The 23887-nt window shown below is 47.0% G+C and overlaps 1 protein-coding gene across 1 annotated transcript in view; it reads left to right on the top strand.

Moving 5' to 3' along the window:
• PAX5 (paired box 5) overlaps window positions 1-23887 on the top strand; it is a 154250-nt gene that overhangs the window by 77243 nt on the left and 53120 nt on the right. Inside the window, exon 7 of the mRNA XM_054689166.1 lies at window positions 12019-12148. Coding sequence (XP_054545141.1) covers window positions 12019-12148 — 130 coding nt within the window. The remainder of the gene's footprint in view (window positions 1-12018; window positions 12149-23887) is intronic.

Genomic DNA, 23887 nt, shown 5'->3' with positions numbered 1-23887 from the left:
CAGCCCCACCCGAAATCCGAGGCGGGCCATGCTGAGGGAGGGTCCGATGTGTAAGGGGGGTGCGGGAGAGCACACTGGGCATCCAATCTGCCATCAGCTCCAGGGCCAGTAGCCGCCCAGCCCCTGCGTACAGCCACCCGCCTGCGCGTGCTCTCTCTCGCTTTTTTTTTTTGACACAGCTGTGAAGTCCCATTTTGATCAGTGTTGATAGCTTATGAATTCCAAAATTGACAAAATTTACAGAAAAATGAGGATAATCCATCTTCCTTAGCGGCCTGTCAGGAGCTGGCCATACTTCATAATCTCCAATTACAGATGCTATTTTCCGACATTTACATGCAGATATTAGAACCAAATGAAAATGAGAAACAAAGAGAGAATGGAAATGCAGCTATTTATATGTATAAAAGACAAACAGGTAAATCGAGACATTTAGATTGGATTTGGGGTCCCTTTTGGAGGCTGGAAAAAGACAGCCTGGAACACGTGGGGTTTCAGAATAAAATGGTCAGACCAGTGCAGCCGCCAGGCCTGTCTGTGGTATGCGAAGTTGGGTTAAAAATGGGTCAACTCTGCTGGCACAGCTGGGGATGCTTAATTTGGGTGGGGGCACATAGGGCATCACCAGGTTTTTCAGGGATCTCTGGGGATCACCCAAAGCTCATGCTAAACCATCAAGTCCACACATATTTCACAAATGAGTGAATTTAGAAGCTTCAACAATCATTTTTTAAAAAATGGTGTGTGTGTGTTTGGGGGGAGGGGCAGTCTGGAAGCGCTACTGGATTCAGCTTTCTTTCCAAGGCAAATTTTAAAAAGTTGGCACATTCTGGTGACCGATGCAGAAACTGCCTGAGCAGGGAAGGTACCTGCTTGTCAGAAAGACTCTGCCCAGGTGCACAGAGAATTGCACCAATAAACTTTAAAAATGGAATATAAATAAGAAACAATGGGGGGGGAGAAGGCGTTCTGGTAGATGGACCATCCACTTCCTTCTGGAGGCTAATCTGGCGGAGAGGGGAGGTTCTGGGAGGAGGCTTTGTAATGAAATGTTCTTCCCATAAAATTGAAGGGAGAACAGCCTTGTTGCCCTCACAGCTGTATGTGGCACTGGCTTCTGGAAAGCTGGGGATATTAATTAGCACTGCTTTGGATTAAACTCTCCCAACCATGTCGGATGGTACGATTTTTTTCTCTTTGTGAGCTTGACACCAGTGGCAAGGAGAAGTCTGCCTGGGTTTTTCCAGCTTACTGTTATTTCTGAACTTTTCTTGTATCTGGGGATTAAACCTCTTTCTGTCCTGGAAAGAAAAACGAGCTGTTTCAGGGTTTCCAGGGCAGTTGGGCAGAGGGAGGCTATTTCGTTGGAGCAGGCCGAGGAGGTGGAGGTGGCTGGCTGGGGAGATGTGAGCATCTCTGCCTTTGGCTTAAAGCCTTTGTTTGTGGGAAGTGTTTCTAGCCAGCAGTTTTATATTATTTGAGGTTTGATTTGTAGGAGAGAGGCAGAAAGAAATAAAACAAGGAAGCTAAACTGAGTGTATTTGTATGTAGGAGAAAGAAGAGGGCGTGGTTAAAAAAATCAAAGCCCACGGAAGTGTGTTTGTTTTTGGATCAGGTAAGGCCAATGGCTTGCTGGTTTAAGTCAATTCTAGATAGTAGGGAAAAAAATGATTTTTATGCTTTGTTTCTAGGTTTGAAATGCAAGATTCATGGAATGAACATATAACTGCAAATTGCACATGTATTTTTCGATAATCAAAAGCAAAGACTGTTCAGTAAAGTTAACCTTGATAAGAAGGCTTCTAAACAGAGTGTTGTCATGGTGCTAGTTTTTCCTCTATTATTTATTTTAGCTGAATTTTGGACTTTCACATAATAGCTAAAATCCAAGTCTCGCTTCTCCTTCCTTACTCTTGAAGCCAGAGCTGTGTGATCCTAGGATGGCTGCCTCAGGTAGTAGGGAATTCCCCATTACTGGTGGGCTTCAAGCAGCAGCTATGATCAGCCTCCATAGCCCCTGAGCAACTTTGGGCCCTGAGGTTTGGGGCTCGCTAAGATTTTCTCAGTGGCCAGTGGATCAAAGGGGACCTCCTGATGAATCATTACTAAAAGTGTTTCTCACAGACAGAACCCACAATCTCTGATTCAGTCCCTCCCTGGGGCTTTCCCTGCTATTCCACATCACCTGTGAGTGTGCTAGAGGAAGGGCCTGGCGGACTGTAAACACGAGTCAGTTCAGCTTTGCAAATCTCTTCTTGGAATCCCTTGATTCCTCTGTAGACCGTTTTAAGCTCACATGGGCACAGTTCTAGGGAGTCAAATGAATATAAATAGTGTGCCTCATTTATGCCTATGGTACTTTTTGATGACTAATAGCACCCTGAGATCACTATTCTCACGGTGTCACTGGGAAGCACTGCTGGTGATGTTGGCAGAGCCAGGCCACTGTGCCCATCCCAGTTCATTTGGTTTCATAGGCCTTATCGGTACCTCTATTTAGAGCTGAGCACTGAGCCAGGAGCTGGTGTCACGAAGATGAGGGGGACACAGCCCTGTCTTCCTGAAGTTCACACTCTAATTGGGGGACCAGGGTCCTAAACAATTAAGTGAAAAATGCAGAGTGTTCTAAGAACACATAGATGTTCTAGGAACACCAAGAAGGGGAAATCAGTGAGGGCTTCCTGGAAGAGGGAGACCATTCATAATACTGTTCTCCTTTCTCCCCCCTCCACAATTAATACCAACAGTAGCTTTTTATAGATTATAGAGCCCTTTTGTAGGCAATATTTGGGGTTCCCCTTCAGTCAGCTAACATTATTTTCTTCAAGTTTGATTAATCTTTATTTGGTTTATGAGGGATAGAATGTGAAAAAGTTTTTTTTAACTCTAAAAAATTAAACTTTTTATTTTGAGATAATTGTAGTCACATGCAGTTGTAAGAAATGATATAGAGGGGAGCCATATGCCCTTATTTAGTTTCCCTTAGTGATATCATCTTGCAAAACTATAATACAGTATCACCCTGGGAGATGACATTGAGATACTCCATAGGGAACATTTCTATCACCCTAAGAATCCTTCCTGTTGCATTTAAAAAGTGTTTATTTACATGTCTGGTCCTGGGGACTCAGAGAGAAAGAGAGAGAGAGAGAGAGAGAGAGAGAGAGAGAGAGAGAGAGAAAGGAGAAAAAGACTTACCATTCTTATCACTGCTTTGTGCCTTCTTAAAACATTGTGAAGGTCATATATTCCCTCCTCACAATGAGAAAAGGAGTTGAGGACATGAGGTGCCCAGTCTAGTTCCACACAGCTCTGGTCAGGTGAGACTTGAGCCCTGTCCTCCTGGCCCCAGGCCAGGGGGCTTCCTCAGCCAAACTGCCTCCCCTGCTGGCTGCCAGGCGTCTGGATTCAGGGGTCTGGGTAGAATGGCAACACTTTCACCAGCCCAAGAAGTAAAGCCAATGCTGGGCCAGTCATGCCAGGGAGAAACCCTCATCAGAGCCAGAAGGCCCTGGCAGTTCTGTCCATCTCCCTCATCTCACAGATGGAGCCACTGAGGCAGAGGAAGGGGAGGGGGTCTGCCCCAGGGACATGGGGTTCTAAGGCAGAGCTGGGTCTCCAGTTTCCCCGCCAATCTGGTGAATCCCTTGTAATCCAGACAGACCTAACCCTTAAGTTTGGCAGGTAGGGTTGTGTGTACCTAAGTTTAAAATATGTGGGGCCTTCCTCCTTACCTGCAGACTCAGGCTGTCTCCCTAGCTGGGGAGTAGAGCATGGGCTGTGGCTGGGCTCTCCACAGGAGGAACATCCACCATAAGTGTCTGAGCTTTCAGAGCTCATAGTGAAGTCTTCTCGAATTAGAGCTCTGTGTCTGGGATAATGGACTGCCCCTGAGCTTTGAGTGGGCACACCTGGGCCCTCTTCTTGGGCACCACATCTGCATTGGCCCACACCCCAGGATCCCAAGAAGATAACGGAACCACAAGGACTTTACAAAGTGGAAAGTTTGAGGCAGCTGAGAGGCGTTATGCTTCTTAAGTTTGGACTTTGGAGTCCCTAAGATGGCATGGTAAAGGCCTTCAGGAGAGCCGCTCCGGGACATCCTTGGCCTCTTGGGTTCTCTCATTACCCACAGGTGCTGCTTGGGCAGCAGGCAGAGGCAGGCAGGTGGCTCCATGAGCCAAATATGTACTGTTTGGGTTGTTGGTTTTTTATTTTCTTATGAAGAATTTCAAAAGTACATGGAATAGTCTAATCAACTCTAAACACTGGTCACCCAGACCAACAGTCTTGTTTAATTCATGCTGCCCCCCATCTTCCTACTTTATTTTTTAACAAATTTATTGAAAAATAATCTTATACCATTAAAATTTACTCCTTTGAAGCATATGAGTCAGCAATTGCTGGTAAGTTTGTGGAATTGAGCCTCCAGCACCACCATCTAGTTGTAGGACAGCTGCACCCCTCCCAGGAAATGCCTCCTGTGGATTTGTGGGGTACTCCTGCTCCCACCCCACCTCCAGCCAAGCCCTGCTCTGCTCTCTGTGTCTGTGCATCTGCCAGTTCTGGACATTCTGTTCATCTCTGGCTTCTTTCCCTCAGTATGCTCTTGACATGCATCCATGTGGTGCTCTGTTCTTTTTCCTTATTGGACAGTGTTCCGTGTGTACATAGAACACATTCTGTTCCCCCCAGCTTATTTAGAAGCAAACTCCAGATCGTAGCATGTCATCTTGAATTCTTTAGACTGTTTCTTTAAAAGATGAGGTCTGAAGAAGCATAACCACGATTTCATGATCACACCTAAAAAGTTAGCAAACCCTGTAATGTTATCGCATTTCCAATGGGTGTTCACATTTCCAGTTGTTTCGTGACATGCTATAATTTTTTTTTTACAATTGTATATTTTAGTTTATTTGTTGGAATCAGGGCCCACTTTGCAGTTGATTGATGTTCTAAGTCTCCTCTAGCCCCCTCTGCCCTCTCTTTTCTTGCCTTGGAATTCATTTGTTGAAGAGGGAGCCCAGACTCTGTCACGTGCTCAGTTCCAGAGGCAAAGAGCACCAGTGATGGCAGAATACTTAGAGATCAATTATGAGTCCTCAAACAGAGGGGGAAATAGGCCAGTGAAAGGAGAGACTTTTCCCCAGGCCCCTGTCCCATCCCTGCTGTTTTAGGAATCCAGATTCTTCTGCCTCCTCCACCAGGTCATCAAGCCAGCCATGGGGACATGCCTCTCCTACTTCAGTCTCCTCTGGGTAGGTGTGTAGGTGGGCAGGTATCTGGTCCCTCAGCATGGGAGTGGCTAGTCTGGCTCTGGCCCAGCTCCCTTGGGTCTCCTGAGGCCAGGCATTGAGCCTGGAGGTGCTCAGCAGGTGGCGGGGAAGCCCGTGCCCGGAGATGGCCGTGGAAGTATAGCCAGCCCTGCAGCTCATGCCCCTGCTCTGCCCTCTTTCGTGCTGCCCTCCTTCTCACGTGTCTGTTTCTTTTCTCCTCCATGCTATGGCAGTGGTGCCCCGTGCTGATGAGACAATACTTGGTGCCGCCCCAGGCAGTCCTTTTCCAGGTAATTTCCTAGGGACCCAAATGATGCCCAGCACACACTTTCCTGGGGCACATGCCTCCTTGATCCCTTCTAGATTCCTTAACCCTTCATGTTGCTTAGTTTCCAAAGTTCTAACCCTGTCCATATCCCTTCAGATCTTCACCATCACCCTGGCAGGTAGGCAGCAAGGGGTTAAACTTTAAATCTCATAAGGAGCATGAGCCTCAGTGAGCTGACCTGGCTTGCCTAAGGCCACAGAGGTGAGAAAGAGACAGAGCTGGGCCAGAAACCTGTGACATTGCTCCTAGTTCACTGTTCTTTTTACTATGAGGTCAAAGGCTATAAATGATACAGAAGAAAATTAGCTAAGGAAGTCCATTCCATTCTCTGTACCTCAGTTTTTCCATGTCAGAGAAGATGATCCCGACTATCTTTCTAACTCAGATATTTGAGAGTTCAAGACTTCTATTATCTGAAGCATGGTGTCAGTGGTGCAGGTGCAATTAACTGGTAGACTTGACCTCCAGGCCTTACAGGAGTCTGTGGCAGTAGGCAGAGAAGTTTTATTCTGATTGTTTGTATTTGAGCGGACGGTCTGAATTGCTGACCTCAGTTTCGCTTCTCTTCCTGGGTCATAGTCAAGGATAGCATTAGGGCCCCTGATGGGAAGGGAGCGGAAACCCAAAATGATATTCTTTTTTTTTTTTTTTTAAGATTTATTTATTTATACAAGCACTGGGTACAGTCAGAAGCGTGGGAGGTTGAGAGAATTCACCAGAGCCAGAGCGGGGAGCAGAGCAGGCAGAAGGACCGAAGTACACTGCTGAGGGGAGCAGCGGGCGGCAGGAGAGGTCTGCACACCATGTGGGACCCTCCTCCGGTGGCCGGGGAGCAGCCGGGGATCGAACCAGCGCTGCAGAGGCTGCGGCCAACTTCGCAACCCTGCACTCAACCGCTGCGCCACCGGGGAGGCCCAAGCCCAAAATGATATTGTAAGAAAGAATTCCAAGAGCTCAGATAATTAGGAATCCTGGAACAAAGCTACTGCTTGTGACTGTCAATGGCTGGGGAGGAGGAGAGGTTGGGGAGAGGGTGAAGAAGGAAACTATGTTCCCAAGTTTGCAGGTGTTAACAACACACTCATGTGTGACTGTGTGCATATCTAAGGGCTCTGCACCTCATTGTTCAGCTCTTGACTTCCTAAGTAGATTGCTGCTGTTACCAGGAAAAGAGGCACCAAGATATCCTTTCCTCTTTTCTTCTCTTTCTCTTGTTCACTCTTTTTTTTTTTTTTTTTAAGATTTATTTGTTTATTTTATACAAGAACCCAGGTACAGGCCAGATGTGCAGGAGGGTGAGAAGATTCACCAGAGACAGAGTGGGAAACAGAACAGGCAGACTGATGAAATACACTGCTGAGGGGAGCAGCGGGCTAGACAGGAGAGGTCTGCCGCACTATGTGGGATCCTCGCTGGCCGGCCGGCAGGGATCTAACCGGCGCAGCAGAGGCTGCAGACAGCTTCACAGCGCAGTGCTCAGCCACCTGCGCCACCAGGGGAGGCCCATGTTCACTCTTGATCTTCCTTCCCATGTTTCTTTTTCTGTCATTCTACCTCTCGCAGCCTCCACTTCCACTAAAGACTTGAGATAGCTTGCAAAACAAACAAACAGACAAACAAACAAACAAACAAATAAATTACATTCAGGAAATTTCTGAACAAAAGTTCAGAAATTATGTAGAGAAAAAGTGAAAATCATTGTACCAGATGCCAGCAATGATGTAGTGGTAGTGGTTGAGTACTGAATTTGACTGAGTTTCCTGGCAGCCAAGGCGAAAAGGGATATTCAATGGTTTCCAATGTTCATGTTGCTCAATCAGAGGCATATTAGTCATTCATTTGGAGAAAAAAACTTTTTCCAAGTACTGAAATGAAGGAGGGATTGACAAGGAATTTGAATATTCTAATGGGCAAAGGTTAAAAAATAAGTCATCAGTATGACTGTTTCTTTTTATTATATCTAACATATGTTGAATGCCTAATATTCCATGACAGACCAGTATACATCCCTAGGGACTTTACCTAATGGTAGGCAAGTCTAGTTACCTAACTTGATGAGGGGTAGAAGTGGGAAGGGGACAAAGGAATGTTATGGAGCTCTTGTTCAAACACTTCCCAATACATTTTTGTATGTTGTAGTTAATGTCACACTCCTGGACCATTCATTCATTCAACAAGCACTTAGGACTTTCTAGGGATAGTCCGTCTTCTGTGTTCTCAAGGCAGCCTAGGGAGAGACAGGCAAATAGCGGATATACTGGTGGGGAAGTATGACAGTGGAGGTCTGTGCAAAATGTCACAGGTATGGAAGCAGGGGATTGTGATTTCTTCATAGGAGAGGGGGCCCAGGAATGGCTTCACTATGGAGGTGATATTTGACCTTGTCCTTGTGGATATTGGAGGAGTTCCCTAAGTGACTGAGTGACAAAAGTTATGGCAGAGATACTATAGTACCTATAAATGGCTGAGAAGCTGCTGGTGTAGTGAGGTTCCAGAGAGTACAAGAGACTTGACAAAAATGCAGCTGCATTTACACATCACAAGCAGCTCAGAGGGACACAATAGTGAGGACTTAGGAGTCACCATGTGCCCAAACTAAACAACTCCTTTGGGAGCAGAGTAAGAGGTGTGGAATCCCACCAAGAAGACAGTCTGGACTCAGGGGGCAGCCCTGTAAGGTAGGGATAGTTTAAGGTGCAAGTGCAAAAGAGTGAGGGCTGGTTTCCTAGCTCTGCTGTCTCCAAGCTCTGACTCTTTAGAAAATTCCCTTTACCTTCTGACAATCGGTGGTTGTTGGTGACAGGATTTTTGGACCTTCTGCCATGTGCATAACACAAGTTGAAGAGTTCGTGTCTTAAAAAGATGATCCAGGGTCTCCCCTGGTGGCGCAGGGGTTGAGCGCTGGGCTGAGAAGCTGCCCGCAGCCTCTGCAGCGCCGGTTTGTTCCCCGGCCGCCAGCGAGGGTCCCACAAAAAAAAAAAAAAGATGATCCAGACGCAACTGTTGAAGTGACTGGACAAACTGAGGCCAAATTTAGTGACTAAAAATCAAATGGCAAAAAGGCTCTTCCATCTGCTCGTTAAAGAAGTTAAGAGGAGGACATCCCTGTTGGCACTCTTAAATTTCCTTAAATCCAGGTTTGTTCTACTTTCTTGGATGAAATAGAGGCTTTCTCTGGCAAACCCAGCTGCCCAGCCTGGAGTCCAAGAAGGGGACAGTCCTGGCAGTGGGGTGGAGAGGGCCCAAGATGCTGATTCTTGGCTGAGCTGCTGTCCAGCCTTCCTAAGGGGCACTTGCTCATTTGTTCACCCACGTTCATTGTGCAAATTCTCTGTGGTCAGATTCCAGCTGGTCTTTCTTCCCCTCTTTATCTCTTTCATCTATTGCAGATATTGGCTCTGTTTCTGATTCACTCCTGCCCTCATACCTCTAAACTCTCCTTCAGCTCTTGTCAGCCTTGGGATTCAGGGATTGCTCAGACCCAAGTTAAATACATCTGTCCTATGAAAACTTTCCTGACTACTTCCCACCCATGTATATTAAGGGCTTTGTGTTATTGTCCCTCCTGGATGAGCTTCTGGGACCAGACATTTTTTCCCTTGGGGCTTGTGGATGAAGGGCAAAGAGCATGTCAGATGTCCATATGCCACCTCCACCCAAAAGAGGCTCAATTAAATACCTATGGTGCTCAGGCCTCCACTAGGGCAGTTCAGAACAAAAAGGAGCCACTGTCCCGACCCCTGGGCGCCCCAGTTCAGAAGATACCAGAGGTGTTTTGACCTCCTATCTTTGCACATAGCAATGCACAAAAGTAGCTGTTTCTGGTGAGCTTTACTTCCAAACTCATTCTTAGCAAGTAAGGAGGCAAATGCCATGACCAAGTCCCATTCTACAAAGGATAAAGTCTAGATAGTGACCTTTTCCCAGCAACTCCCTGCTGCACAGAATGAAGACCATGCTGGTCATGACCTATAGCAAGAAATATATTTTCATCTCCAGTTAGTACATACATATCCACTGTTACAGGTGAAACAGTCACAAAGCAGGACTTACACTTTCTACTGTGAGACTTTTGGATATTTTCTGTTCTAGCCATTCTAATTTCATTTTTAAAAATATTGGGGCTACCAAATTGATTTCGTATCTGTTAAAGTGTCAGGACATACCAACATAAAAATCATTATGGCAGTTGTCAAGACTTCTTTCTGGAGTCATATGGACCCAGGTTTGAATCCTGACCCTGGTGCATAGGAACCATGTATCCTTAAGCAAGTTACTTCTTAATTTTTTGCAATAGAAGTCTCTGTTTCTTCATCTGTAAAATGGGGATAACATAAAATGGACTTCATGGAGTAATTGGGAGGATTAAATGGGATGATACAGGTAAAGTTCCTGACACAGAGTAAGTGGTCGATAAATGTGAGTTTTTGACATGGTCATAAAGATTATGGTTTTTATTACCTGGCACCACTTGGCAAGGGAAACAAAACAAAGGTGGAATTCCTGCCCCAGAGAAATGGCAGTCAGGGAGGACTTCCTGGAGGAGGCAGCACTGGAGCAGGCCTGCTGAATGACCATGGCCCACTACTGTCGTCACAGTGATTGAAAACCTTATGAGAGCATCTCAGGGCTACTTGTTTTCATTCCATGAAGAGCAGACTTGTTCCCAAGGATTGTTGGTTGGACCTAGAGCCAGCCACATTAGATGCCTTTGCCTTTCACATTTAGGTCTCTAATCCACCTGGAATTGATTTTTGTGTCTGGTGTAAAGTAAAGATCCAATTTCTTTTTTCCTCCTGGTTTCTGAATGGATAATGGGTTACCCTGCACTGTTTATTAGAACTCATCCTTCTCTGCTGATTTGTACCTCGCCTCTCTCATATATCAAGATTCCATACATGCATGGATCAGTTTCTGGACCCGATTCTATTTCATTGGTCTATTTATCTGTGCCGGTGCCAATCCCACACTGTCTTCATTACTATAGCTTTTTAGTGGTTCCCGATGTCGGGGAGGTGTTGTCCCCGTCTTGTCCTTCTCTCTTTGGAGCACCCGGGCTAGCTTTGGGCCTGTGTCCTTCTTTGAATGTTTCAGAATCAGCCTCTGCTGGAGATCATTGAGGAGCCTGGGGACTCTGGACAACTGTGCTCAGTGAGGCTCCATCTCAGCACGCTTGGCCCTGCAGTGCCTTCTGTACTCTGCTGTCACCCACCTGGTTGGCATTTGAGCTGACCAGGAGGTTTCTTCTCACTCATTTGTGGAAAAGATGACTAGGAATGTGCCTGAGCCCGAGTGCCTTCTGCCTGCTACTTGCCCAGCGGTCCCTTCTGTTTCCCCCAGTAGCCCAGTCCTTATCATCTTGCCCATGGTGCCAGCAACTCCTTTCAGAAGACTTGCTTCCCTGCCTCTGTCTGCCAAGGACGTGATCCTAATAGTGACTAGTGATGTGCTCTCCGTCAGCAATGTCAGGGTCCTGGAGGGAACTCCCCACATGTGGTTGGCACGCACCACCAAATCCTTTGCCTTAGGCATTTGCAAATGTTTTCTTTACCTGCAAATAGGCCTGGGGGTTGGGTGGGAAGATGGAACCTGTCACGCACACTTATAATTTAGTCCTTTATGGTAAGACCCATCTGACAGTGGCTTGGATGCTGCAGAAATGACTCATTGCAGACTCTGATTTCATGAAATGACTGGAAGGAGGGTGACTCATGGCCAAGTGCACACAGTTGGCGTGCACTTGGTGAAGTCCATATATATGCACCGCATAGCGTGCAGCATACAGGTGTTTACATACTTCCAGAATTTAAAACCACCAGCCAAGCTGCAGCTTAGTTGGTTTGACGCATGGGATTTTGGGTGAGAGTTTATGGTGAACCATCCCTCGAACTGGGATTCTACCCTTTGGCCATGGGCAAAGCCTTCCTCCCCTCAGGCTTCAGTTTACTCATCTGTGATGAGGTTTTGGACTGGAGAATGTCCCCAGTTCCTTGTTTCTGTGATTGCACTTCTGTGATTTAAGAGCAAGAAATCATAAACCTTGCTTTCCATCCTCTTGGCCAGGAGACTCCTATTTCTGCCTTGCATTACTGATGTCTCCCTCCTTGCATTCAGGCAGATGGCTCTCGCTGGCCATGGGGCTGGGCGAGGGGAGCCTGTGGGCCATGAAGAAGCCAGATTTGAATTCTTGTGAAGTTGCAATGAATCCTGCCCATCTCTTAGATTTTATATGCCTGTCTGATCTGTTGAGCTGAATCTGCCCTCTCAACATGGGGGGATTGTGAATCCCTGTGGGCCTCGGTGCTGGCATGGGCAAGCCCAGCTACATGACTGAGCTAGAAATGGCCATGGCATTTGGCTGGGGTACTTTGGCATCTCCACACTGAGCCATCTCTGCTTTGTTTCCTCTTTCAGACCACTGAGTATTCAGCCATGGCCTCACTCGCTGGAGGACTGGACGACATGAAGGCCAACCTGACCAGCCCCACCCCCGCTGACATTGGGAGCAGCGTGCCTGGGCCTCAGTCCTACCCCATTGTGACAGGTGAGGGCACGTAGGGTATGAAGGATGAGTACAGGGTTGGGGGGTGGGGAGAGAGAAAGAGAGAGAGAGAGAATGAGAGAATGAGAATCATGTGTGGTGGGAAGAATGGCTTAGTGCCTTTGGATTTGTGCTGGTCATTTTTGTTTTAATGAGATTATGAGGTCTTAGAACAGGTCAGACCAGACTGCTGGGGCCAGGAGTAGTGTCTGTGATGAGATGTAGCTGCATATTGCTCTGATAAAACAAGGAAAGAGCAAAAGTCAAAAGGACTGTGGACTAGGAGGGCTGATAGGAAATATTCCTGAGAGGGGGGCCTGGGTGATCTGGGAGTCCCTTGTGAATAAGGGTTCAAAGGTCTGAGATGTATCCTTCTTTGGAAAGCATAGTCCCTGGTCGGTGCCATCTTCAAGGAAGAGTGTAACTTCAGGCATGTTGTCATTGGCATTTCAGATTTTCAGCAAAGGTTGAGTCACAAAGGGCAGGAGGTTTAGGCCAGAAGGTTCTTGGTGTATGTGAAATAGCTGGCTTTCTGGAAGGCCTACAACTAGCCTCTTTAGCTGTCAGTATTCAGATGAAGAATTTGGATCTGGGAGGTACACTGCTGGGTTGGAGCTTGCCATTGACTAGCTGTATAATCTTGAGCTAGTTATATATGCTTTCTGGGCTGTGGTTTTCTGATCTGTAAAACGGGGCTAATGATAGCCCCTCCCCCATAGTGTTGTGGGGATTAATGTGTTAATACATACAAGGTGCTTAGGTGCTCCTCTAGCACACAGCAGGTAGCCAACACATGTCAATGTTATTCCTCCCATGGCCTTTTCATGGTGGCTGGTCACCACTGGGCCAATGCTGCAGAAGAGGTTACACAGGCAGGGGCTAGTAGCAATGGGAGAAACTGGAGAGACAGACTCTGGGAGGTTGTCCAGCCTGGAAGGCAGGAGGCAGTCTGTGCAGAGAGAGGGGTCCTGGGTGGCAGCGCTAGGCCAGAACCTGGACACAACAAATTGTGACAGAGCAAGGGCTCTTACAAGTGCAGGAAGACTGTGGCTGAAGCAGGGAAACTAGGCCCTGGACTTGGATGAGAACTTTGGGGAGGGGAATGGATAGTCCTGTGTCACATAAGCCCCAGCAGAGAGGCCTAGCTCTGAGACTGAAGCAGAAGCAGATGCAGTCGGGGCCTATTTGCAGACCCCAACACCATGTGGAGGTCAGTCCAGTGGCAAGAGTTCTTCGTCCCCCCACCATCTATGATGCGGCAAGAGCCTGGTCAGGCAGCTGAGACTGCAGATGGAGGTGTCACCATGGGCCAGTCATGGGGGCCAGCAAGCCTTGGTCAGTGTGAGCAGATGTCCCTGAGGTCCTCCCCCCATTATCCTGAGGTCCTATGACAATACCTCTGATGGCTCCCCCTGCCCCCATTTTACAGATGTAAAAAATGAGTTTCAGAGAGTGGTAGTGGTTTGCCCCATATGAAAGGTAAGGGAGACTTGAGCTGACCCTTAGTCTCCAAGACCCTGGGGTTGTTATTCTTTTCAAGGAACTGCAAATAATTAATGAGTCAGGGTGGTGAAATGGAAGGAAGCCTGGGCTAGTTAATAATAATAGTAACTGTCCCTTTATCCAGTGGTTACTCTGCTAGTAAGTTAGTTTTACCCTCAGAGCATCTCTGGGAGATGAGTACTCTACTATCATTTCTATTTCATAAATAAGGAAACTAAGGCTTGGGCAATTAAGTAACTGGTCTGAGATCACAGCTGATGAGCAGCTAAGTTAAACTTAAATGTCTGGACCCTCGTAGTCAGCTACTCTGCCATACACATCATCTGAGGACTAATCCCAATGCTGCCATGTCCTTTATGTCTGACTCTGGACCCCTCTGTGAACCTTGGTTTTTCCATCTGTACTATGGTCCTGGTCTCACTTGTCTTGGTGAGGATCAAATGAGTTCCCCAAGGTGACTGCTCTGCAAAGTTTGTTGTTAGGATTGAGATTCATAGGAGGCTAGGTACAGGCACATCACAGGATGAGCTGCAGTCTGCCATCTATACCCCAGTCTGTACAGATGGGAAAGAAGCCAGTCAATATTGAGGCCTTGCTTGTACTTCTGAGACTTGTCCACTGGACTGGTAGACAGGTGGCCACAGGTTAATTTAGTCCACAGAGAGGGTTAGTCAGGTCACAAAGGATTTAAGAAAAAATGTGAGGCAAACTTTGAGAAATAAAAATCTGGATTTTTGCTTTCCCTTGAAAAATCAGAAGATCTCACCACATTGGGCCATATTCCCACAGGGTCATGGGATGTGGGGTCTCCATGGCAGAAACCCCTCAAGACAGGGCCCCACTGCCCCCATTTAACTGTGCTCTCGTGTACCTTACAAGTCTACCTGGAAAGGAATTTTAAAACTGCATAATAAAACAACGATGCAAAGAAATCACTAAAAAGAAAGCCATTAGCTATCAAAGATTGAAATGTTTATTGAGATCCAGTGTTAGAGAGGGAATGCAAACATACTTTCATAAACTGCTATGGGTTTATTGTACCAAAAAATATTGTATTTAAAATTTTGTCAAAATTTTAAATGTACATAGCTACTATATAAGGACATTTATATGTACTTTTAGAACTTTATATCACAGATATATTCACAGAGGTGTACAGTGATACTGTATCTGTATAATTACTACAGAATTATTTATAATGGCAAACAAGTGGAAATAACACAGTGTCTACCAATAAGAGAGATTAAATAAATTAATGCTCTTTCACACCACAGAATACTATGCAACTAGTAAAAAGAATGAAGTAGAGCCATCTGCGTTGACTTGAATAAATGTCCCAGACATATTTTCAAGTAAACAATTTAAAGGATAATATGTTAAGTGTGATTCTATTTGGTAAAAATATAAAGGTGACACACTCAGAGACACAGATGCACTTATGCAGGTCAGATGCTGGTATGTGAGGAATCAGTGGAAAACCCACTATTTCCCCTGCTTTATGGGGCATCACAGTGCTGTGCCAGAGCTGGGGTTCTCTGCGCATTCCTGCCCAGTGTCCCCTTGAAATAGCAAATATTTACAGTGCTCCCTTATTCTCCTGAAGTTAAGCTCATAAAAAATTTAGTCTACCATGTTTAATTTCAAATAATATGAGATTAAGAAATGAAAACAAAATTCTGTATAGTTAAATACTGTGTACTTCGACCATACTCTGCATGTCTACACTGCAAGACATGCTGAAGGAGTCAGCTCAGCATCACCCCATGCTCAGAACCACCACGAGTGGAAGAGCCCTGACCACGGACTCGTGCAGGAGTGTGGGCTCAGGGATCACGCCGCCAGCGTGGTTTTACAAATAGTGAGGAGCTCTTGGCAGAGCGCCAAGTAAAACAAAGTACGGGCTTTGCTCGATTTACATGGTAGTTACATTCCTAGAAATTCAAGGAAATTGCAAGTTCACATTTACATGTAAATGAAGTTCAGTTCTAGATTCAAATAATTATAAACAGATTTTTCACCTACATGAATGTTGGGCAGGAGATGGCAATTGTGCAGCATGGAGGAAAAGTCTTTGTTGTGTGAGAAGCCAATAATACTCCTCATTCATGTAAAAAGTCCCACAAAATTTCAGACACCCTCTAGGAAGGAGTAGCCAACCCTACCCCCACCCCCCGCCCCAGAATTGTGAGAACACCTTGAGGGAATGTTCCCAGAGAGTTGTTGGGGTGAACTTCCATGTCACTATGGGCATTAATTTAATTCCACTTGTGCTCACGATGTGTTGACACAGTTGTGAATTCTTCAGGAATTCAGAATTCAGAAGCTTGACTCTTCCCTCCTCCTTATTTTCTCCCCTCCCTACAAAACCCAGAGTGTAGTAGATGCTCAGCCAGAGCGTGAGTCCAGCCCAGGGTTCCAGCTCAGGGTTCCAGCCAGCTGTGCCAGCCTGGGGCCTCAATGCTCCATCCCGGCCCTCACTCTGGGCTGCCCAGGAAAGATCTCATTAGCGAACGAGTCGATATCTCTCCCTCGTTTATATGCCACATTAAATATTAAGTTAAAACCCTGCTCTATCAACCAGGGCCACGGTTCAGAAACCGCTCACCATTTGCAAACCAGTGACATGGCCGGCCACTCCTGCATTGTCAGCACTTTGGGCCTTTCCTGATTGGGACTAATTATCTGCAGATGTGTCCTTGGGCCACGGGCCTGCTGTTGGGGCGGCTATGATGCCTACCTGCCTGAGAGGACAGTGGGTGGGTGCCGGAGAAGGCCCCAGCTGCCCGGCCCCCTGCTGTGCCCACCTGACCCTTTGCCTGGGAGAACAAAGGAATGGGGCCGCATGTATCCTTACGGGTGCCTCCCCGAGGACCATCTCTTTGCATCAGCAGGTTGGAATGTCAGGAGGAGGCTAAGGGAGTCTTCTGGTCAAACAAGCTTGGGAAATTCTGACCTAGTAGATGACCCAGACCATTGTCTAAGGCTCCTCCTATTACTGTCCCCTCTGAGACTATGCCATGGGGCAGCGGGTGAACACCCACAAAGACAGACAGAATGGCTGCCAAGTCCCGGAGACTACCAGCTTTGGTTTGCTGTAGCCCTCAGGCTTAATGTTTGGGGTCTCACTACCCCAAACTTCGTCCTTGAAGTAAAGAAAGTCTACCCTCTTCTCCCTTTATCATTTGAGCACTGGAGGAAAGAGCACTCGGCCAGGAGTCAGGGGAATGGGTTGAAGCCTCAACTCTGCTTCCATACGGTCCTTAGGTGAATAGACTCTCCTCTTAGCCTCAGTTTCCCAGTCTATGAAATGGGGATGACGACTCCTGCCCTGCTTGCCTTCCTTGGCTATTACAAGCTATAATGAGACCGTGTGGGGACAGGGTTGGAGAACCACAGGGGAGTGTTGCAGTGTGTGCAGACCCCTGTGGGAGGGGACCCCGATGGGTGCGGGATCCAGGGTTGGCACTTCCCAGCCTGCCTCAGAGCAAACATGCTGACCACAGCTGGCTGGGTATGAGGGGCGTGTGGTCCAAAGGCTCATTTCACTGCTGGGGGGACAAGTCCAGAAAGGGGAGGTAACCTTGAGGTGGAACTGGGATTCACCTAGCGACTGGCTTCTGTGACCTGCTGCCATTATGTGGACTAAAAGACATCCTAGCAGTGTATTTCAGCAATGTATTTCAATAGATCCACCTGTTCTGCTCCCCACTCTGTCTCTGGTGACACGTCTCACAACTCTGGCCTATACCCCAGCTCTTGTATGCATAAATAAATCTTTAAAAAAAAAAGAAGCAAGAGTGGCGCAGCGGTTGAGCACTGGGTTGCAAAGCTGCCCGCAGCCTCTGCAGCACCAGTTCGATCCCCGGCTGCTCCCCGGCCACCGGAGGAGGGTCCCACATGGTGTGCAGACCTCTCCTGCCGCCCGCTGCTCCCCTCAGCAGTGTACTTCGGTCCTTCTGCCTGCTCTGCTCCCCGCTCTGGCTCTGGTGAATTCTCTCACCCTCCCGTGCTTCTGACTGTACCCAGTGCTTGTATAAATAAATAAATAAATCTAAAAAAAAAAAAAAAAAAGCAGCAAGAAGAGTGTGCAAAATGCTCCCCTCTGTATAAAGAAGGGAGGGACATTGGAGTGCATACTTGCATTCTACAAACATGCATAAAGAAATTTTGGGATGGGGCTCAGGAACTTAACGACTGTATTTAAGCAGGGACTATGAACTGGTGTGGGAAGACGACTTTTTAATGACTATCACTTACATTAACAATTTTTTTGAACATTGTCAATGTATCACCACCAAAAAATCCAGGAGATTTTTTAAATTAATTTTTGATTGAAGTAACATTGCACTACAACATTACATTAAGTTACTGTGTTCATGGTTGAGAATCAGCATGTGTATATTCTGCATTAAATTCACCTCTGGAAGTCCAAGTCTGTCCACAAAACCACTGTTTCCTTTTTCCTGATTTACCCATGCCCTGCCCCCTTCCCTTCTGATAACCACTAATTGGTCTTAGAGTCCAAAAGTTGGCTTTTGTGTTATTTACTTCATCTGTTTGTTTGTTTTTGCTACATACCATATGTAGAGAAATCATATGGTCCTAGGTTCCTCCATATTGTTGCAAATGGCAGGGCTTCATCTTTTTTATATAGCTAAATACTGTTCATATATATACATATAGATATGAACATATACTATGTGTGTATATATATATACACACACATATACACACGCACACACATATATATGTCTATATATGCATGCCACATCTTCTCTATCCATCTGTCAGTTGATGGGCATTGGGGTGGTTTCCAGGAGATTTAACATAAGAATGAAAATGTGTGACTTCTCTTGAATACTGGGAAGTCTATCCACCTTAGGTCCACATTCCCATGTGGCCACCCTCGGGTAGAGTTGAGAACTGGTTGTCCCCTGTAGATGAGGCAGTGCCAGACTCCACGGGGCAGCCTTTCCCAGTGACCTTCCTGCTGCCTCCTGTGGGCTTTTGAGTTTTTGGCCTTCCTCTAGCCCAACCCTCCTGTCTCCACTTCCTCTCATCCCTGCCCAGCAGCCAGGAAGAGCTGCTCACAGGCTGACTTGCCTGTCTCTGACTCCAGGCCTTTGCTCATACTATTCTCCCTGCAAACACTGCCCAGTGTGTAAGCCCAGCAGAGGGGACAGGGGACTGCCGAATTCTTCCAACTGTGCACCCGTGTCACATTTCATCCCCTGCAGTGACTTCAGACTCTCTCCAACCTAAAATGTTGTGGGCCTGCTTTAGGGGACCACATCCAGAGAGAAAACTCAATATTCAGGATTAAAGCTGTTCACAACTTTCCCCAGAGATACAAGACTATTTGTATTCCAGAGAGTCAAGGTGAATCCGATTAGGGGTTGAACTGTTTTGGGATTGTGAAATAATCTGTAACTCACAGTTACAGATTCTGTAGAAACCCAGGTTTTTGGCATCTTAGTGTTCAGAAGGACACTCAGAGGTTCACAGAAACCAGAGGTCTGCTCACTTTAAAGCCAAAATGAAATTCAAGCATCTCTGTCATTAACATGCACATCAAAGGGAAATATGATTTGCTTTCTAGTTAGCACAGTGTTCCCAAGAACTGTTTGTTGAATAAATGAATTAATGTTTGTGTAAAGTGCAGTGTCAATTAAAAAAAATAATTTCAGCAGAAAGTACTCCAGTTGTCTCTGACCTTGTATTTTGTAGGATAAAAATAAACAAAGCTGGATGGCGTCCTGGTAATGCACTCATAGATTTTTACACTTGCGGGCAGCTTGGAAGCCGACCTTTCCAAATAGCCTTCGAGCAGGTCCCTGGGTCTCCAGCTTCCCAGCCCACCCTGCTGTGATCCATCTTCCTAAAATAGCGATTTCATTAGCTTGTTCTCCTGTTCAGAGATCTCCACTGCCTTACCATTAACTGGAGGAGAAAACACACCAAACTGTAGTGCAATTTGCAGAATGCCACCATTCCTCATTCATGAGCTCATTCACTCACTCACTCATCTCTCCATGGAAACCCAGCTCCTCCTTGGGGTCAGGCCTCAGCCTTGGCCGGGTCTTGAGGTTTGTAGAGTCCTGTCTTCAACATATTCATCATCTGATGGGAAAGGCAAATGTGGATACACGTACCAGGAAAACAAAGCAAAAAAGACAAAGGAAGCTAAACACCATGGGGGAAGCCAAGCGCTTTTGAGGGCATGAAGGAAAGATGATTGTGTCTCTCTCACTGCGGGGTTTGGGGAGTGTTTTGTGGAGGAGGCCCCCTCTAAGCTGGGCTGGGGGGAGCCACGCACTCTTGGTTTCTCTGCTCTGAAGCTTGGATTAGTCTCACAAACCACCCTTTCATAATGACTTTTTAAAAGTATTTTTCATTTAACTTTTTTTTGTTTATTAATTGATTTATTTTCTTACATCGTTGTTCATTTTTGGACAGTATTTGATTTCTCCTCTCAGGTGCTGTCCCTGTAATTCTCCCACCACCACAGCCTCCGTGACCCATCTTCACTGTCCCTTATGCTCTTCCCGCGCCTGTTTTGACCCCTCTCTCTCCCTTCATGACTTTTTAATCCCAAAGTAATACATGCTTATTGTAGAATCCAGGCAAATGGCACATGAGTGTGTGCAGCGACACATGGCAGTGCCGCCTTGCCTGCTTCTGACCACTGCTGCTGGTGTTGTCAGAGTTGATGGTTTGGTGAGTTGTCTTTCTAATGCTGTCCCAGTGCATAGAAAGCAGTCACCATGTTATACACACATCATTTTTTCTTTTTCTTTTTTAAAAGATTTATTTATTTATGTACACAAGAGCTGGGGTGTAGGCCAGAGCTGGTGGGGGGAGGGTTGTGTGCGAGGATTCACCAGAGACAGAGTGGGGAACAGAACAGGCAGACTGTCTGAAGTGCACTGCTGAGGGGAGCAGAGGGCGAGACAGGAGAGGTCTGCTGCGCCATGTGTGTTGCTCCCTGGCTGGGGATCAAACTCGTGCTCCTGATAGCTTCATAGTGCTGAGACTCAACACCTTGCACCACCAGGGAGGCCCCTGCACATCATTTTTCCCTCCAAATGGGTTTACTGGCATTCGGTTTTTTAATTTGTAATTCATGTTGTGGGGACACCCAACATGTTTGGTACCAAACTTCCCTCTTCTCTAATGTTCCAGATGATCCATCATGAAGTTTTCTTGAGCAATGTGGCAGACTCAGTTCACCTCCTAGGGCTCAGGGGTGTACCTGCATCAGGGAACATGGCCCAGGCAGGGCAGAGGGCATGGAACCTCATCATCCACCAGAGGCTCAGGGCTGCTGGTATAGCATCAGCTGACTTGGGGCCTGGCTGTGCTCAGAGCTGTGGGGTGGAGGTGTGGCTGCTAGGAGCTCATGCAGGGAAGCCGCAGGGAAGCCAGCTTTAGCTGAGCACACAGAACTTTTTAACAGTTTGAGCTCTCTGAAAATGAAATAGACTGCTTCCGGAGATAATAACAATGATTGCAAATGTTTATTGAGCATTTGTTATGTGTCTTGGTTCATTTCATCCTTTACTCAATGAAACATAGGTACTATTTTTGTCCCAACTAACAGTTAAAGAAACTGCCCTGAGTTCGCACAGCAGTAAGTACAGAGCTGGTTTTCTCTTAACCGTGTACTGTACTGCTTCGGGTGCTAGTAAGCTACGTGTCAGCAGAGATATTCAAGCAGAGTTTTCTCCCACTCAGCTGCAGCTTAGGTAGACTGGTGGCCACTGGGGTCTGGGAAACAGATCAAACTTTAAAGCCTCTTGTACAGTCTGGAGCTAGATTACTTGTCTTTAGATTCTTACACCCGCCACTGATGAATTGATGGCCTCAGTTGTCCAGCTGTGTGCATGTGTGTGAGCCTCAGTTTCCTCATCTATAAAATGGGGATTGATCACACATGTCGATGAAATGAATTGATATTTCAAAAACACTGAAAACCCTGCCAGGAACACAATATGGGCTACGTGAGTGCTGTTTTAAAAATGTGGAGCTCAGGAAAACAGCCTGAGCCAAGTTTAGGGGGCCTCTGCTGCAAGGGGATGGTGGAAGAGCTCTCCAGGGATCTGTTCAGCATGGAGCAGGCCTGCTGGCAACCTGTTTTGGATATTCCATTAGCCTCTTGTATTAGTTTCCAGTTGTTGCTGTAACAAATTACCACAAACTCTGTGACTTAAAACTGCACTTCATTATCTTACACTTCTGGATGGCAGAAGTCTTTTTTTTTTTCCCAAAGATTTATTTATTTATGCATACAAGAACTGGGGTGTAAGCCAGAGTTGCAGGGGGTGAGAGGATTCACCAGAGAGAGTGGGGAGCAGAACAGGCCTCTCTACTGAAATACACTGCTGAGGGGAGCAGGGGGCGAGGCAGGAGAGAACTGCTGTGCCATGTGGGTTGCTCCCCGGCTGGCTGGAGATCGAACTCGTGCTGCAGTGGCTGACAATAGCTTGATAGTGCTGTCTTTCACTCCTGTGCCACCACTCAGGCCCTGGATGGCAGATGTCTTAAAATCAACCTGTCAAGGTGGCATTCTTTCTGACCTCTGTGCCACATAGCTTCTCACCAACCCTGCCTGTGAGTGGCAGACAGGATATCTGACCAGAGGATATTGGGTGTGAGTCAGGCAGAACCTGAATTGGAGAACAGACCACAAGCAAAGCCAATGCGTGGGTCAGAGCCACACTGGGGTGGGGTGGGGGGTTGTTTCACTTGACTTGTTTTCATCTTTAGTGGAATTTGGCTGAAGGGCATAGGGTTGACTGACTGGTCAACAATTGGCACTCAGTTAAGTCGGCCTGCACCCCAGCTAGACCTCACAGCCTAGCTAGGCCCACATACAGTAGGCTTTCAGTGAAGGTTTGTTGATCAGATGGACAAACAGGTATCCTTGTTACATCTTTCTGAGGATGTTCCTACGTGGGCCAGGGTACTAGGAGGTACCCTGGTAACCCCAGAGTTCTCAGCCTTTGCAATCCACTATCCTCTCCCCTCACTGGTTGTTGTCGGGGGCGGGGGGTCACAGCACTTCCAGCAACTGCCCCCTTCCCCAGAACCAAGCTCCCTTTAGTTGTTTTGTCTTTAGAAAAGAAAGCAGAAGAAAAATAATTGTCACTGTTTTCCTTCAATGAACTTTTTTACTCTCCCTAGTCAAGTGCCTGGGGATGGACCATGCCACTAAGTCCTGCTTCTCTCCAGGAACAAGTCTGTCAGCGTCCCTAGCTCTTCACGTCACACCCAGTCATTTCCCCCTTTTTACTCTTTATTGCCCTGCCCACCTGAGAGGAGAAAGGATGCCAAGCAATAGTCAGGTGGCAAGAGATGCTTGGGCAGGTGTTTGGGCAGGCTGGGGGAGGGGGGAGGGAGGGGGGCTGGTAGGGAGACTGTGGTGGGACGGCCGGTGGGAGGGGCTCAGGCTGTGCCTGGCTGTCCTGCTCCTCACCCTGAGGGCAGCCTGGGGTGTGAGGGTTTATCCAGTGAGCTGGGGGCCTGGGTGTGTCTGCTCTCTGGGATCCCTGGCTTTCAGTATGGTCAAGGCAGCTGGATTGGGAAGGGAGGGTGATGTCCAGAGTGTCCAGGGGAAGGGCAGGAATGGGAGCGGGTACTCAGGAGCTCTGGGCTGAGAATTTTCCCAGGTGGCCTGGCAGTATTATGGTCTTGTCAGTCCTGGATAGTTGCTCAAAAGGTGTTGCCCAAAAGAAGACCACAGCTGGCACACACAGCCATCTGTGCCAACAGGAAGGGAGATTATGAAAAGATTCCTGTGGTTTTATTATTATCTTTAAATCTCTTTAGTACTAATTAGACTGATGGAATAAAAGATTCCCATAGAACCCAGCCTGGGGACATGGAGCCCAGGGTAGAGCACCCCATCCTCCCTCTGCTGACCTCTGCCAGCTGGCTCCTACCCTAGGCTGCCATGTCTGGCCTAAGGGCTGGGCTTCTGGCTGCCCTGGAGCATGCCCTGCAACTGTCCAGTTTCCCTGTGGCCTGAGCACACCTCTGGCAGGGGCCGACACTGCCCATGGCACCCCCTGGAGGAATCCCTTCTTTGACCTTTGTAATTATTCCTGTTCAATCTTCCTTCATGTTTTTCCCTCCCCCCCTTTTCGAGGTGCTCAACTCCTGCACTCTCTCCAGTGTATTAAGGATGTGAGTGAAATTGATGACTGGGATGTCTCAGGTCTTTATGATGATGAATGACTT

The sequence above is a fragment of the Talpa occidentalis genome, unplaced genomic scaffold (genome assembly GCF_014898055.3).
Source record: "Talpa occidentalis isolate TD23 unplaced genomic scaffold, MPIMG_talOcc4v2.1 talOcc4.7, whole genome shotgun sequence".
NCBI classification, from domain to species: Eukaryota; Metazoa; Chordata; class Mammalia; order Eulipotyphla; family Talpidae; genus Talpa; species Talpa occidentalis.
The sequence above is the reverse complement of the archived record's forward strand: the minus strand, read 5'-3'. Positions and strand labels throughout refer to the sequence as shown.